Here is an 18,707-nt window from a genome sequence, read left to right as displayed (position 1 = left end):
GCTTAAGCACGCTTAAGTACACTGTACACATAGGAATAATTATTTTAGCCACGAGTGAAGCCGCGCGGAACAGCAAGTCCTAAATTGTTATTTGTTATTAAGTATTATATCATTAACTTCTGTATTTTTTTAAACAATAAAATAAGCTACGTTGTTGCATTATAGTACCTAATATTATATGAACTATTCATTATATTTTTACAGTCTAGAAATGTACCTAAGTTTAAAAAAAATAGTTTTTTTTAGAAATCTCTCCTAATCATCACTACGCTTTCATTCCAATTATAATATTTAAGAGATTCAAGATTCATGAATTATCTGTTTCTAGCGATTGATTTTAGTGTAAGTATTTGAATTAGAAACTGATAACTTTCGACACAATTATTTCATTTTCATTTACATTTAACTCTACCGTCTACGTTTCGAATCTTACGTTTACGAACATGAATTATATAAAGAATAAGCTTCATTTTAAATGAGTCGTAACGTGTTTAATCAGTGATATTATCAATTTGTTCTTGATTATTCGAGATGTTAATCAATGGTACGGTATCCATTCATTACCACGTCGTTGACGAGCGAGTGGCCGCCGTGTCGCTGGCTCCAGTCACTTGGTCTTGCTACTTGCTATAGAGTAGAGATCGCAGATGCGGCATTTTGTAAAATAAACTTTGCCTATTAGAGGATCATCTCTTATCAATATTCGAAATGTAGTCTTTTTTTTAAGTTATTTATTGACAGAAAACGATAAACGTTTTGTACTAATTTAATTCATGGAGTCGAACCATTGTAGAGAAAACTCTAAAATGTCTCTACAATTTGTTATCTACATTGTTGAGTTTTGGATGGATTGTTTATTTTTAACGAATTTTAAGACGGTGTATAATTTTAAAGATATTAATGCTCTATAAAAATTTACAAGTTCATCATAACAAATTGATGGTGACCACTTAACATCAGGTGGCCCACCTGCTCCTTTGCTTGCTCTGACATAAAAACACCTACTTACTGTCTAATGGTACATTCATCATTCGTTTAATTATATCAATATACCTACTTATTCAATAAAGTCTATTCACAATGGGATCGATTTTGACCTAAAATGAACTCATATTCATTACTCAATATATTTCTCATCACATAGAGCACATTCAAACATCCCACGATCTAAAAACCATCACTGACCCGTAAGTTGCATTGACATTGTCTCGTCGGAAACGGCAACAGGAAGGCAGAAAGTGGGTAACAGTTCTACCGATCGCTCGCATACCTTACTCTGCGGCCGAGTTCCGTCGCTATTGGCAACCACAGCGGCTCCGGGCACTAGGGCTAGTGTACGGTAACGCAAAGCGGCGCCCGCACGCCATGCGCACGCGCTCCTGACCCAGTGACGTGCACCATGAAAGTGATTATTGTGGCATTACTACTGGCTCTGCCTTTCTCCCGCTCTCAGGATGAATCCTTCGCGAGCTCTTTCTTGTCAGGTAACTCTATTTTTTAATAAAAAATACATTTATTGATAGAGTAAATAATTAACGGTAATTTTGTTAACTGTACTCTTCTAAATTTTATGCATTAAGTACACGTTAATTGTAATTATAATTACAGTTAAACTCATAGTTTTCACACAACGTCGGGCCAAATGAGTAACCTACATACATAAATAACAGGGTCAAACGAGTAATGAATAAATTCCGGACTAATTTGGCGAGATATACCGTTACCACCTGACTAGTAACGGGGAATCTGTTTCTGACCGTCGCAAACAGCGTATTGTCTCTTGCACAGAGAAATACATCTAAGAATTTATGTGTGTTGATGCGAAACGGCTCGCAAATGATAGGAAATCGGATGAATGTTGAATTAATATTTATTTAAATGACTCCTAAAATGATTTATGACTCTATCCAAATCGTGCTATAACCGTAATGATCTCTATTGCACAGAAAAAACGGTTTCTGACTTATATTATTCATGAATGCGTGCGATTTCTTTTGATTTGTAGTGATTATTGATATTATCCTAACAGACATCAATAAATATCAAGCTATCAAGCATTATTTTTTAAATATCAGCTTAAGAAAAAGATTTACTATGTACATATAGATAAACATTTATGCGATCATATCACATTAAACAGTGTAAGCAATCCTGAAGCTTATAAATATGACATCTATAAACTGCATGAAATAATATTTTTAAAATATTATTCCAGAAATATTCATCAACATGTTTTTAGGGGGGTTAATTAGGGCATAGGAGGTAGTGCGTGATAACTTGAAGTACACGCGAGCAGTGGTCAGAAAGCAAGAAGAAGAAAGTAATGTCTTACGTGTAAATTTACAAGCACGAATTATTATTAGTCTACAGATAACACAAATAGAACAAAAGAAAACTTGTTGTAAACTATATCCATTAACAAGTGGTTCCTTGAGATATCACAATCCATAATAAACTAAAATTAATATGATATATGTATATCTCTCGATCAAAAAAATATTTCCAAGGCAAAATCTTGTTTTAAATCCGATCCAAAATATGTTTCCAATAGATCCAAATAACTTCATAATCACTTATTTTCTACAAACATTTGAAATACGTACAACCAGAAATGCGGAGAAATATTGATAATAGGCAAAAACTAATAAGTAATTATAATCGAAACACAACTTTATTGAAGCGAAAATTTAATGAACTATAATTTATTCTATGCTTCCGTCGATACCTAAATATTAGGAACGCGCAGAAACCAAATGCAATGCAATACAAACAACAACAGAATAAATTCATACTCCACATAATCTCTATCTAGATATGGGTAGAGATAACTAATATTAAATTGTTAGCTACAATTATCATGGAATTGTTTTTAAAAGCTGCAGAAAAACACGATAACTTCCAGATGCTCTAAAAAATATACTACAATAAGATAAGAGTCTAAATTATAAATATATATTTACGAATAAAAAAGAGAAATCAATTTATTATTTAATAAGTTATAATGACTATTAATTCGCGGGTAGATAGTAAGAGGTCGTGATAACGGTGCGTACGCCGTTAAGCACGTTATGTGATAATTTATTCTACAGTTCTACACTAGAAGATGCCCATGACATCGTTTTCCTAAAAAATAACCTATTCTAAATATAATATTCATAATTAGCTGAGAATTATTGAGATTATGGATTATTAAAATTACGACAACTTACATACCTTTGAAAAGACATCAACGAGTGTAGAGCTCTAGAAGATAATGATCGTTAATAATAATAGTGTTGTTGATTAATATAACTGATAAATAATGCACTCTGATGTACACCTGGACACTAATGTAATTTTATATAACGAAATGTTTACAAACTATACAGATATAAACGAATAATTTGAAATAATAGTAAATGTTATTTTAGAAAGTTACTATTCATTTATCGTGCTATTATATCCGCTAATTACAAGCGCTAACATTTAATCAATGATAGATCTATACAGGTTTCATAATTTGAGCTGAAGTTATGGAAAATTAGAATGTAATATCTGCATGAAATTAATTGAATTAACAACTAAAGTCAATTGACATAAATGGTCTATGAAACAACATTTATCGAAGCGAAGATTGGTTTATTGTTATAAAATTACTATAATACTACATAGTTGATAAACAAAATAAATTGACAAATTGTTTTCTCTCACGATAGAGCCATGATCTCAAATTATTCACACGCGATGTCGCTTTATAACTATCAAGTTATATTTTGATTTGAAAATTGATTTGTAAAAGATTTGGTTAGTACCTATATTTATAATATTTCGTATAAGGAAAATAAAATACCCATGTTTATGTAGGTTTAGGGCCGATTTTTCAATCCTTGGTTAAAATTTATCATTCCAATAAAGTATTACACGATCATTTTAAAATGTCACCTGTAAAATGTCAAATACGGACAATTAGAATACATTTTTGAAATGGCAGTTTAATACGTTATTCGATGAATAAGTTTTAACCAAGGATTGAAAAATCAGCCCTTAGCTGAATATATTTTGAAAGGTGACTACTTAGACTTTGAAGAAACCCAATCAAAAATATTCACAAAACCTACTGTATTTTACCTATTGTTATTATGTAAAATTTTGTTTCATCCTTAGTCGTGGGCTGTTTTTAGTCTTGCCTATTTTCCTGGGAATTATGTGTAAATTGAATTATGCCTTTTTCATTATCACACGGTAATAATACTATTACCGTGTCTACTCTAAACTTAAATGCCTGATCGCAAAATTAAATTAAATTGATCACTTTTACTTATTTACCTAACAACTTCATTACAAAACAATTAGAATTATATTTAAAGTATTTTTTAAAATGTTTCCTTGTATACATTCTCACGCAAATAGGTACTGAACAATCTTGAAGTTAAACAAAATTGATATAATTATATCATTTGTTATTTGACACGTCGTTTGTCAGTTGAAATAATTACGCGCAATGTAGATTCGAATCCCGACACGCTAGTTTGAATTCATTTTAATCTCTTCTTTTTCAATTGCTTATTAAAAACTTAAAAATGTGTTGACGAACATTATTTAGGTAACATTGTATTAAATATATATTGTTAATCTCAATACGTCAATGTTGATGACCAAATTTATTTCATAGCGGTTAAATAAAGTGATTGAAAATAATGATGATTTTCAACAGTGTCTAAAAAGCTCACCACGACTGAGTAAATCGTCAAGACAGAGTGCATGCAACGTATAGAGGGTGTTAGAGAAATGTGAAAACAATTTATGAAATAATAATCTTCTTCTATTACTAAATCAGACGAAATAAAAATGTGTTAGTTATGTTAAAGAATATTACATACTAGCAGTGCCCTGCGGTTTTACCCACAGTGCTCCGCTCCTGTTGGTCTTAGCGTGATGATATATAGCCTATAGTCTTCCTCAATAAATGGTCTATCTAACACTGAAAGAATTTTTCAAATCGGACCAGTAGTTCCTGAGATTAGCGCGTTCAAACAACAATTCTTCAGCTTTATAATATAGATTTCAATCCCACAAGAAAAGTTTAGCCATAAAGGTATTAATCTTAAATGACAGTCCCTTTGGTGCAAGGCTGATCAACATGATTAACTTGTCAAAAGTTTGTCGTATGATTTGTTACCGTCTCTGTCACAAGGACTCGAGGGAAAGGGGTTCAGAGAAAGTGCCGGTCGACGTCACAAGTTACCTCTGCTATTGACGCAGCTACACTTTAAACTCTATCAAAAACACAGTCCTCTGGAGAGATCTAATGTAATTATTGATGATATATTGTAGGCTATATTTAAGGTTTATCTTAGTGTGTTAAACCATAAACTACTATAAGTATTTAAAGAGCTTTAAATTAAGAACACGTGATAACTTTCGAATTAAAGGTAAAGGATTGTAGAGCCAATATAACAAATACTTTTCTGCCTTAATTTAGACAAAAATACAAATAAATAATAAATAATAATAAAAGATACGAAAGCTACTCAAAGCCTTATGAGTCTGCAAATTACTCGTTTTTGTTCGAATTGTAAATTATATGTAGCTAACTATCCCATAGAGGCTGCAGAATATCTAAGAAGCCACTTTGATGAAGCGGCTTCGAATCTTGTAATCGGTAAAAACATACACTCGACTCTAGACTATCAATAGACTACATATTATATAGTTCAACGTAAGAAAAACTATAGAAAATTACTGTACATATAAAAATATCTCTAGAAATTAAGAACAAATTCATGTAATTAAAATTACACAGGTTAAACAATTCTAGTGACGACTCTTGATTTCAATGACACACACTTATTTCATGAAAAAAAATTACCGTTTGACATTTATTTCGTGACACACGTAAAATATAGCAAGTGCAATCTAATTATTGTACAAACAAAAATAATTATTAAGTAATTTGTACATTATGAAGTGTAATTAAATTGTTCATAATCTTACATAATTTAATTTATGACAATATTGTAGAGGGTTCATTTCGTTTATATAACAAATGGATGACAACTTGGTGGTATGTGAGGCATTATAAATTTACTAGCTTTTCCGCGGCTTCGCCCGCGTATTCAAAGAAAAGCCGCATAGTCCCCGTTCCCGTGGGATTTCCGGGATAAAACCTATGTGTTAATTCAATTAATTTCATTGTAATCAGTTCAGTAGTATTTGTGTAAAAGAGTAACAAACACACACACACATCATGTGGTTTTATTGTGTAACAATACATACAAAAGGTATCTTTGATTGATTGCAGCACTTTTCAGATTACAGATTTTCAATTTATAAAAAAACTATTTATTTGCAGAATTCCTTGTAATTTCAAGGATAATAACACTAATACATTGTGATGGACGTTTCATCCAATATATTTATTGGAGTTTATTGATGAAAATGTATTATTTCTTTCAGCAAAACTAACTTCTTTCAGTATTTTATTCGAACGAAATTGCTGTCTCCTATTTGTTATTGCTCACAAAGATACAACGATTAGCTCGAAGTTTTAATAATATTTATAAAAATCCACGTGGACTGAATACTAAGAGAGATCAACATACACTGGTCGGTTGTCAGTCGATTTCTCGCGGGTGAATGACCGCCCACAGACAGCGGCTATAATTAATTAATAGTGTCTTAGACAGATGGACGTTAGTTTCGATTGATATTGTTATATAAGATTTATGAATAAACGTTACTGTATATAATTTCCTTATAATTTTTGTTCGGTTCATTTGAATTGAGGAAAACGCTCCAATTCATCGACCAATTTAACAATAATTAACAATGCGGATAACATAATGGAAGGAATTATTCCTTGTAGAGCCTTTTTTATGAAATGCCTTTTTTTATTTGAGATATTGAAATAATTAGTTTAAGTAGTTTAATTTTAAAAAGGTTTTGGTGATTATTTAAATTTAAATTTTCACTACTAGGTATTAATGCACTCTGCACGTCGAAGATGTAACTGAAATTAGTAATACATATATGGCAATTGAGTAGGTATTAGATTCATGGCCGTGGGTATCTATGCAAGATTTCCTATATCGTAAGAACCACAGGACAGTTCTTTGGCATAATATTATGATATATTAACTATGTAGTTAAATATAAGTTACATATTATGTAAAATTGAATTGTAATATTGATATGATTTTAGAAGAGCAACTATGGACTTTCTTGCCGGTTCTTCTCCATAGATACTGTTTTCCGAATCGGTAGTAAATGTTAAAATATGTAAGGAGGATTCGAAAGTGCTTCTAAAAGAAGTGTTATTGAATAAATAAATGATTGAGTTCGAGATGTTTGAGTTTGAATGAAAATTGTATTAGCTCCTGTAACAGGTCGAAGCGTAATACCTACCAAACTATGAATCCACTCTTCTATCCATCTCTACACAGAAAATCATGTCAATCGTCGCTTGTTTCGTTTTAAAAGACAAACAAACAAATACATACATATGAAGCAAATTTATCATTACACACAGTATGTACTGAAGCAAGCAAGTAAGATCTCCAACGCTTTGAAGATGAGCCAGGCTTGAAGCGAAAAATGTTGCAAGTAACATTTTTATATCAAAACATATTTTTCACCTATCATACACAAAAAGCGTATTACATTATTACTTTCATTTCATAATAGCTCTGAAGTCGTTAGGACGTCTGTATAAACCAGTCAAGATCCAACCGGCACTTTCTACAATGGACATTAGACCAGTTCTACACTGCGAGTATACTCTAATGTTCTAATTACATCAAGACGATGACAGCTATTTATTTTACAGTTGATACTGAGCCATGGTGTTGTTTTTGTACCTAAAAGACTTAACTATATTTTTTTATTATTTTAAGTAGAGTATTTGTGCGATTTGGATACGTAATGAAGAACCGTTAATAAGAATTTAGTGCAATTGTATGTACTAAATTCAGTCAAATAATAAGTTAATAAGACCCATTTTTGAATACAACATTCAATAGATATTTAGTTAAAAACTTAGGCATAAAAATTAAAAGGTGCTTATCTGTGGCCCACTGAATGACCGAGGTCTCCGGATGCTCATATATATGATAAATTAAATTAGAGACGTTTTATTTGAAGTCTTCTATTACATATTAATTGTTGATTTATTAATGTGTTTAAATATAATATAACAGTCTTAAGTATAGATTTATAAACTTATATTACATACAACAATGGCAAGGAATAAGGACTCGCTTCAGACGGAAACCATGGCAACCGCTAGTACTAAAGTCACTTGCATGTACTTTCATTTTCGGCATACGATTTCTCCTCTTAGGTCATCGGCTAACGGCACTCGTTTACGATTCAAGACACAAGTTTACGCGTAATTGTTATTGGAAATAATGATATTTTACGTGTGGTTCATTGAATATTATATTTTATGGTGTGAGTCGTTTATTCTGTTCGATAATCTTGTTTATCGAAACATACATCGGAAAATAAGTTATGGATATTATGCGGTGCTTTTGTTAATTACATTTCATTAAATCATAAATTTACTTATATTTCCGTCATAATAATTGATGGTTATTAAAAATTCTTCATTCATCTTCTATATCTCTTATATATATAAAATTCTCGTGTCACAATGTTAGTCTGCATACTCCTCCGAAACGGGTGGACCGATTCTCATGAAATTTTCTGTGCATATCGGGTAAGTCTGAGAATCGGCCAACATCTATTTTTCATATGTACCACGGGCGAAGCCGGGGCGGACCGCTAGTAGGTATATAAAACTCAAAGGTGAATAGTGATCCTTTCGTGATCTATCAACGCACAGCCCAAACCACTGGGCTGAAATTTGGCATGCAGATTGCAGGTAGATGTTAGGACGTAGGCATCCGCTAAGAAAGGATTTCCCGAAATTCTTGCGGGAACGGGGATGCACGTACAAAGTCGTGGGCGGAAGCTAGTTCATAATAATATGGAAACCTGTCTAGATGTCTACGAGTACAAATAACAAACTTTCACACGATTTTTGATCACATTACTATTCGTTTCACATATTATATTTTATAGATAGATACGTCCCGTATCGTACGTAGTTTCAGAAATGATAAGAGAACATAAGACACGATGTTATAAGATAATAATATGTATTACATAATATATGACTCCCTAATAAATAGCATGACTTTGGAAATCAAGTTAATTTGTAGTTCCATACATTTAAATAATCTTAAGATTAAATCGATAAACTACACTAATAAATAATACAATAAACGGCTCGCTTCTTCTTATAGGTTACGTCAGAGGCCATTTCCTTTTTTTACCGAAGGAGGTAACAGTACGTGGAATGCGGTCCGGTTTTTGGTTAGGATAACCGTTAGGTAATAGTCAATCTCCGATCAACTGTTTACTTGCTCTGGAATGTGGAAACTTGCCAATGACATTGGGCAAGGCTTTGGTGTTAGTTTATTGTTTTCCGATCTATTCTGTAATCTGTTGTTGAAAATCTCAGTCTTATGCGCTTTTTATTACACTCTCCAACATATTATTATCCTTGACATTGGTGACGATTAGGTATCGATGCATTATTTTAACTATTAAGTCTGATGCATTTCTTATTCTCTTAACTAATCATTGTCACCTGTATATTAAGCTATAGATATCTCAATATAGGTACCTAGGAAGAAAATAATACAAGATTGACTGCTAAAACATTCGCGCACACTTTGGATCAATATGAATAATCAAAGCTTTTCAGCTATTCCGCCAGACGTAAATCAAATAAATAAAACGCATGTCGCCATATAGCACATATAATTGTGATCGTGAAAGCTATCCTACTAGTTGGTAGTTTACGTTTAGTTGAAAAGCGGCGCGGGCGCCGCGCCGGCATGCTAAACATTGAGCTGGTAAAAGTTGAATGGATGCGTCATGTTATCAATGGTTTGGTGAAAATGTTTGCGCATCTTGTTATATGTAATTGAAGGATAAAAGATTGAAGCAACTAAATCTGATAGTAGGCTTGTCATGAATGTTAAGTATAATGGTAGGATTTTTTTTTAATCTTTATTTAACGAGCTTAATCACAATATGAATATGTCGCTCAGATACACACATACTTATAACTATTTTACACGCTAATACATAAATTCAGTAATTGAATAATTATATCTAGCTACAAATTTAAGAAGACTGATCCGAGGCGAACCTTATTTTATATAATTTGATGATAAGTTTTATGGATGAAGCTTTTACAGCCCCAGCAATGAAACTAAAATACGATATAGCCTGTACTCGTTTAGTGATTAACTATACTTATTCAAACATCTATTTGCTATCAACTCCCGGATATATGGAGTTGAGATATTAAAGAAAACTAATAGAACTTATCACGCATCGTTTTAATTTAATTAAGTAATTCATGTTTCGTACCTATTCGTATTTCGTACATGTTTCGTACTGTTGTTGTTAGCTGAGGCTCCGATAACGTATTCACTTCATAGTTTGTCAATAAATACTTTCCCTTTCTTTCTTTCTAGTACATAACTACTAATTTAAAGTATCACAATTTTCCAGATATAATATAATAAACGAGGATTCTGTATAAAAATGTTTTTTTTTTACATGTTATAACTTTAAATTTATGCTTTTCGTAAATTTTCCTATATCTGGGATATAAGACGTTAACTTAGTACAAAATTACAAGATTCTGTGTTCACGGGAAATACCCTGTAGGTTTTGAAACCCCTGCGAATGTTGAAATAACGAAAACAGACAAACAGATATCAAAGAAGGGTTCCTTTTTTTGTGGTTCCTAACCATAAAAATGACATCTTGGCGCATATAATATTATTTTTCCCCATTTTCCAGGGCTCCTGGACACGCTGGACACCCAGGTGGACGCGAAGAACTGTCCCGGGGTGTGCATGCACGCGCTGACGTCGCTCATCTGCTCCAACGTGCTGGAGGAGGTCGAGTGCCCGAAGCCGTCCATGAAATGCTGTATTGATGAACCGCTGGGTAAAGATTCAACCTTTGTTTCTGTTATTTCATCCTCATACTTATTATATTTGTTTTTTAATCATTTGCATTATGAGCAAATATCAATAGATTTATTGCGACTTAAAAGCTGCTAGGTAAGCAAAGAACAATTCTTGCACCTTTTGAAACCTAAGTTACCTGAAATATATTTCTAAATATTGTAGCAATGGTTGTTGAAACCAAGATTCAAGACTTTCAGTGGCAGAGGGTTTCCTGTTAGGACATTAAAAAACTATTTTGTAACGAACGTTATACTTTCTCCTACTATTCAAGGGCTATTCAGTATTCATATGTTTCATTTATTAAAAATATAATAATACGAACTTTTGAGAAATAGACTACGTTTGAAAAATATAGATTATTTTTGTATTTATAATTCTATCACTATTTCAGGCAACGACACAATGGTGACCACCAGACGACCGTTCACCACCCGGTACACCACCACCGAGAACTACGACGACGAGGACCCCACAACCAGACAAACAGACAAATATAAAGACAGTGGTAATTATTAGGTACACCCTATTTAGTATTAGGATTCGTATGTAGATTTTTTGTGCAGATTAGAGAATATTAGGAAGCTGTCTTTTTAGAAATCGAAATGCTAAACAATAATGTCGTTGTTAATTTAGAAGTTAATAAAAACCATAGAACATTGTCTGGAAGAAATCGCTATTTAGCGATAAGGCCGCCGTTTGTTACAATGTATCCGAGGTTAAGTCTCAATTTGTAATTTATCTTGAGCAATAAAGCATAAATAAATAAATAAACATTGGTTTACATTTATAAAACAAAACTATTTTGAATCCCCAATCGAAAAAAGTAGAAAGCAAAACGTATAAATTGTATTTAAATAAATGATTTATATACCTACAGAGTACAGATGCAGCCTGCAATTAAAAATATTATAGGTATTGTTGCTCTATGTGGTTCAAACGTATTGAATTCTAAATTAATATGACTTGATATTCTCTGAATAATCTAAATTTAGTTCATTGCTATAATGTATCTGATAATAGACCTGAAATAAGTATGCAATTATAGTTAATACATTCGTAAATAAATACATTTTACAGGTAACATAGCTTGCCCAGGCGTTTGCGTAGAGTCCCGATTAACGCAGTACTGTGAAGCCTACCTGACTTCGGGTGGACTGTGCGTATCTGGTAGGCTTTGCTGTGTCTCCAAGGATGGGTATGGAGACCGTAGACCACCAGACCTGGTGGTGCCTAATGAGAAGAAGCATTCTACGAAGCGGCCTACTACTGCGGTAAGAAATATACTAGGAAATTTATTGTTAACTGTTTTGCTAATCGTTTATTATTATAGTTTTTTTTTAACTCGAAAAGAACTAAAATGATTTCATAATGAATTTTAAAATACATATGTTCTACAACGAGAAAACTACATAAGATACGTCAAAAGAAATATAGCAATTTGCAAATCATACAATATTTTGATATATGTATTTTTATCAATCTCATCATTTCTATAATTTCACAGATGTCTTGTAGAGCGTGGTAGAGCTAGCTCATATCTATAGCAAGTCAAATCTCTCTGTACCCATATATTCTATTCCCCTTTTATCCTGCAATATATTGTATTACATACAAATATCCATGGACGTATAAAAAAAGACGGACTCCGTATTACGAACAAACAACGTGAAGCCACCATAGTAAGCTAGCGATCGTGTAAAGACAATAAACACGCACACACTCTCACCATAGTAAGCTAGTCGGCCGCCATTACGTCGTGAACTACCGACTGATTAACTGCGTCACTGTTTCACAAAAAATATTTAAAATGCCGTCTTGCGTGGTAAATGGTGTCGCAACAGTACAATTTTAAATAACAAAACACAAGGGATTACATTCCACTGGGAAGCAAGTTATTCCTTTTATGTTTTAATGACAAAATTATTACGGCAAAATTTATAGAAAAAAATACAGCCGCCATTGTCAACAACACAGCTGTTGCCATGACAACATGGCACACACACATGGATGTTTCGCCGCCATTACTAGGCTTCACTCAATGTTTAGGCGATATACCGTCCGTCTTTTTTTATACGTCCATGCAAATATCATTATCATTTTTATAATATTAAACGAACCTCAATCGCCGGTACAGCCTGTAAATCAGCGCTGTTTTTGTGCAGCATTTTGCTGAGGCTGTGTCCGTTTGCCTCATTTAATTTTAAGAGAAATTTTGTAATGTTTTTTGTAATCAATTTATTATCTTTCTTTTCATTAGCTCACAACAACACAAGCACCCAGACGACCAGGTCGCAAGTGCCGTGGAGACTGTATTAGCGGACTCTTCGCGTTGCTATGCGACCATGTGGATGAAGATGCGGTCTGCCCGTCAGAAGGCACGTGCTGTCTTACTGATGGTGGCGATACCACTACCAGGCGACCCACTACAAGTACCACGCCGAGGCCTACTACTCCGGTAAGTTTTTTTAATATACTTAGAATTGCAAGCTGTGGTATGTATCTAATTTTATAGGTAGGTATGTATTTGAGAGTGAAAAAGAACCAATTTATGTATGTAATCATAATAAAGTAAACACCGAATTCTTAGCTTTTGAAGACCTTGGAACTTGTTGTTATGATTTAACATTGTAATTTAAATCTTTTTTTGTATTGACTATGACTCTTCAACGCTCTTTTATTTAATACCTACTACTAAATACTATTTACTGCACAGAGAAATTAAAATTAGGTACATAAATAAAATCACTGAAACTCAAAAACATAATCTATACATTCTCTCAGTTTTCATATTCACAAACATACTCACACAAAAAATTAACAACTACACTTTCGAAAAACATAACCCTCTTTCTTTCACACTCAGTTAATAAATTCCATATTCCAGGCCCCCCTCCCCCGTTGCCCTGGTTACTGCCTGCTGAACATAATGGCTGCCTTCTGTGAGCGACCCGCCGTGCTCCTGTCACACACCAATTGTAAGCTCAGTGGCTCCATCTGCTGTGATAATACTAGGTTCGTGCTTTTAGATTTTAAAAAGATATAAGTATACAGTTAAGAAATAAATAAAAACAAATAACGATCGCCTCAAAACCTATAGAACTTCAAAACTAGAATTGAAGTAGTATTTACTATTTATGATCAAAATAACATACGGACGTATCTAAGATACGCCAAAAATTATGTAAGTAAAAAAATGAAGAAGAAGTATCTTCTTAAGTAGGCAGTAGTAATCCTACAGCAAATATTAAAATTAAACAATTATTTGGATAATCGATACACTATAAAAAGTGGTAAAAAAATACAACAAACCTACTTATATCCTTTAGGGACCAACCAGTCTACCAGTAAAACAGTTTAAAATAATCTTCGCTTATATTACAATTGATAAATAAACCGTTTTATATATTAAGGCTACCACCCCGCACAACGCCCCGGACCACCACGACCACTACGACCACGACGCCCGCGCCTGTGGACCCGCGGCCTGACTGTCCTGGCTCATGCATCGTGTCCTTGCTGTCTTTCACTTGTTTCCGTAAGTATTAATCTAAAATTATAATTTATGACATGTTTTAATGTATGAAATTATAGGACTTTATCGTGAGAACTTTAACGAGTAAGATGTTTATTATAAAGCACAGAAGACTAAATAATATCGTTATTTTTCATTGATCGATTTACTTCCTTATATCAGTGTGATCATAAACTTAGCTTTTAAATGCTTCTAAACCAATTCAGAATGCTTCACAGTTTATTTTAATCATTTGAATCTAAACAAGGCACTTTTAATTTCTTCAAATTATTTTTTTTTACAGGCAACGCAGAAATGACAGACGTGTTCAAATGCAAAAAGGCGGGAACGCAGTGTTGCGCGCCAAAATCGAAAGTTCTAGAAGCGATGGGGATCAACAGGAACGACTCGTTCCCGCTCGCGGTCACTCACCCGCCGCACACATACGTGACCCCGTATACGTACACGCCCGCTCCGACTTACACACCACCTCATACAACGCCTATGCGTAGGTTTTATTATTTTAATTATTCAAAGAAAGATTTTAATTTTAACCTGGTTATTTTATATTATGTTGCTTATGAGCATTTGAGACAGGTTACAGTTATACCTGATAAAAATATGTTCGCCAAGTTGGGTGTGAAAGGGATAAAAAAACATACAGGCGTCATTCAAGGCCATATTTTCTTGTTACAAGTTAATGTTCATACTGAAATCTCCAGTGTATTAGATATAAGCTTCTTGGTGCATACAGTCTTGGGATATAACAGTACACTGACCGCACATAGCGCGCTGGGCTCTGCGGCGTGATGTTGATGCGAATAAAGAAATAAGTAATAAAGTTTTTTTGTATATAAAATTACATAAAACTGGTTCATGAAATTCACAATTGATCTGAAAAAAGTTAAAACATAGATTACCTATATAAGACGATTTTATTATTTTTCAGCATACGAACCGAATTACGCGACGTCGTTACGAGCACCCGAAAAATACAACAAATATGTTTGTGGGGTTAAAGGTAATAAACTCTTTTCTATCTTGTTTTTACAAATTATACGATGTTTCCTTTAAAACTACATACCTTTATTAGATTATTACGTGGGCGACATTATCGCATCGCAAAAAGCATCATATAAAGACGTAAAGATTATCACGATTCACGAGTCGGCATTCGCTGACGAACAAACTTTCTTTTATTTTAAATTTGAAAGTTTGACTCTACATTGTCTATTATCTCATAATCTATGGTCTCATAAAAAAGCTCAACCCTACATCCTTTTGTCTATGCCCAGGCACATCATCCCGCGCGGGCCGCGTGATGGGCGGCGAGGACGGCGAGCGCGGCGAGTGGTGCTGGCAGACAGCGCTGATCAACAGCTTGAACCAGTACATCTGTGGAGCCGCGCTGGTTGGCACGCAGTGGGTGCTTACGGCTGCGCATTGTGTTACCAAGTGAGTGAATGAATGAGTAAATGATTTTGTTGCAGTAAACTACAATATTTTCTTTACATGAATTTTCTTCATGTAATATCTTCTGAAGGAAACGTTTTTGCACTTTTAAATAAGTATGTTCTTATAAAATCCATGGTCTTACCTATCTGGTTCAGAGTCCCGACACATAAACTGTAAACACATGAAAAAATAAATAAATACGAACCTTATTGTCATTGGCAACCACTTGCATAATTTATATTTGGGTTACAATTTTTTTTATGTAACGGTCCTTAAACTAAGTTTGATAAATTCAATTTTCAAAAAATGACTAAATAAACTAACTTTATATACTATTTCCCCAGCATCGTCCGCTCCGGCGACGCGATGTACGTCCGCGTGGGCGACCACGACCTGACACGCAAGTACGGCTCGCCCGGCGCGCAGACCCTCCGCGTGGCCACCACGTACATCCACCACAACCACAATAGCCAGACCCTTGATAACGATATCGCGCTGCTGAAGCTGCATGGGAAAGCGGAGCTCAAGGAAGGTTGGTTAATTTATTGTTTTTTGTGCGATGTAACTTTATACAATGTCGGAAATATTCTTAAATAATATTTTTGGAGGTAGTTATAATTTATAATGCATACTTAATTTCTTCAAAATAAATCATATTCATGTGTTTTTTATAAACCGAAATTCAACACATAAGCGAATTGTGTACGAATTCTAACAGGTCTCAAACAGATTATGTATTTTCAATGTAATAATCACTTCAGTATTTTTTATTATTATTTCATTGTCACAAATGAATAAAATTGTATATTTTAAGGCGTATGTCTGGTGTGCTTGCCGGCTCGCGGAGTGAGCCATGCCGCAGGAAAACGTTGTACTGTCACCGGATACGGTTACATGGGAGAGAGTAAGTTCTCGTATACTTATAATCAAAATTCAAAACAAATCTTTACATAAATGCTATGAAAATGTTTTCAATTCACTAAAGAATAAAATCCACTGTCATCATTTATTCCATTGCAGAAAAAAAATGAAGAAGATTATGTAAGAAAATAACGTAATTGATATATTCTTTTTTTACACATTCCTAAAACCTATTTATTAAATTTATTTTATAAATTATAGGCGGTCCCATACCGCTTCGAGTCCGAGAAGCCGAGTTACCCATAGTGAGTGACGCGGAATGCATTCGAAAAGTGAACGCAGTGACCGAAAAGATATTCATTCTTCCCGCCAGTTCGTTCTGCGCGGGAGGTGAGGAAGGAAATGACGCGTGCCAGGTGAGTTTTCTTTTGTTTAGATCAGCTCATAAATTCACGAAAAATTGTCCATTGCTATCTAAAAATATATTCTACTCTACATCGTGGTATTAACATATTGTACCTTATATTGTACACATTACAAATTGCGTATTATCACAAATTATCTCAGTACCTACTACTGTTAGTAATTTTAATTTGCGTTTTAATTTGCATTTTAAATTCATATTTCATTATTTTGAATAGCTTGAAAAATCATATGCAATATGCTTATAAAATTATTTTTTCACTTACAGGGAGACGGAGGCGGCCCTCTAGTATGTCAAGACGATGGTTTTTACGAATTAGTAGGTCTCGTATCATGGGGCTTCGGTTGTGGACGAAAAGACGTGCCAGGAGTTTACGTTAAGGTTTCCTCGTTTATTGGCTGGATCAATCAAATCATATCCGTTAATAATCTGTAATCTATGAAATATGTTATCTGTACCTCCCGAGTCCCGTACCATAAAGAATTGCGCGCGAAACTAAAATTTTAGTTTAAGCAGAAGAAGAAAAAACAATTTTTTTTGTTGAGATAGGGTAAAAGTTCGTTCGGTTTATTTTTAAAAGATTTTTATTACACTATGAAATAAATCTGTGACGATAAAATCGAGATGAATAAACTTTAACAGGTAAACATTGTTTTTGCAATAAATTATCAATTTAAAACCCGGCTATTGATGAGGTCTTGAATATCACTTATATTTTAATCTAAACCTTAATTTTATTTATCATTGCATTTAATTTGGAACGAAACTACACAAAATCTCGTATGATAGTAACCAGTGTGCATTTATATTTTTCATTTCCTTAAATATTTCGATAAGGGTGCTATAAATTATTATTAGGAATCTGAATCTTTTAAATTGTTTACTTTTTTTAATCAATAATAATATGTAATCATTGTGTTCATAATATTACCTACCTACTTTGTGGGCAATTATCCCACAAAATTAAAAGAAATGCATTTATTCCTCTATTTATATTTTATTTTCTAAGAAAATAATGTAAATACGATTTTATTCCTAATTATAGGTTAATTTATTTATTATAGAATAATTACTGTAAGTTTTTAGTTACTCTCCACTTTTAAACTATGTATTTATTTTCATGTTTGGAACATTATCTAAGAAATATTTATACTTACTCAAAATTAAATTCGAGGAAATAAAAAATAAAAACATTTACGCACAATTTTCCTTCGATATATTAAAGAGAGGTATTTATTTGTACTTGAGTAATTTTAAGATGTGTAAATAGATATTTGTTATTCAAGCTTAGTTTTTATCTAAGAGTGGATGTAGTCTATGGTAGCACATTGTAAAATGTACTTTAGTCTGTTTTCTAATAAAAGATTTATAAAAAGTGTTATTTTTTTTATATGTATAATCCTTATACTTTAACATCCACTAA

The 18,707-nt window shown here is 33.1% G+C and overlaps 1 protein-coding gene across 1 annotated transcript; it reads left to right on the top strand.

The window, feature by feature from the left end:
- The first annotated feature begins 1,253 nt into the window (after positions 1–1,253).
- Positions 1,254–18,660, top strand: mas (trypsin-like serine protease domain-containing protein masquerade). Its single transcript, XM_089707832.1, has 14 exons — positions 1,254–1,484; positions 10,861–11,010; positions 11,425–11,538; positions 12,111–12,304; positions 13,291–13,488; positions 13,918–14,045; positions 14,444–14,568; positions 14,849–15,052; positions 15,494–15,565; positions 15,840–15,999; positions 16,344–16,531; positions 16,814–16,903; positions 17,122–17,276; positions 17,552–18,660. Exons 1-14 carry the CDS (start codon positions 1,400–1,402, stop codon positions 17,717–17,719), a joined length of 2,031 nt encoding a protein of 676 aa, XP_089563958.1. The 5' UTR covers positions 1,254–1,399; the 3' UTR covers positions 17,720–18,660.
- Positions 18,661–18,707: the final 47 nt, after the last annotated feature.

This window comes from Colias philodice, chromosome 20, assembly GCF_061535455.1.
Source record: "Colias philodice isolate Cphi_HAF_F1 chromosome 20, ilColPhil1 Martin Lab GWU primary, whole genome shotgun sequence".
NCBI classification, from domain to species: Eukaryota; Metazoa; Arthropoda; class Insecta; order Lepidoptera; family Pieridae; genus Colias; species Colias philodice.
Note: the sequence above shows the minus strand (reverse complement) of the source record. Positions and strands in the feature narration are given on the sequence as shown.

Coding starts and splice junctions, on each gene's coding strand:
- mas (XM_089707832.1), top strand. CDS start 1,400: ATGAAAGTGATTATTGTGGCATTACTACTGGCTCTGCCTTTCTCCCGC. Junction 13,489..13,917: donor CGCCGAGGCCTACTACTCCG/GTAAGTTTTTTT, acceptor TCCATATTCCAG/GCCCCCCTCCCCCGTTGCCC. Junction 17,277..17,551: donor AAGGAAATGACGCGTGCCAG/GTGAGTTTTCTT, acceptor TTTCACTTACAG/GGAGACGGAGGCGGCCCTCT.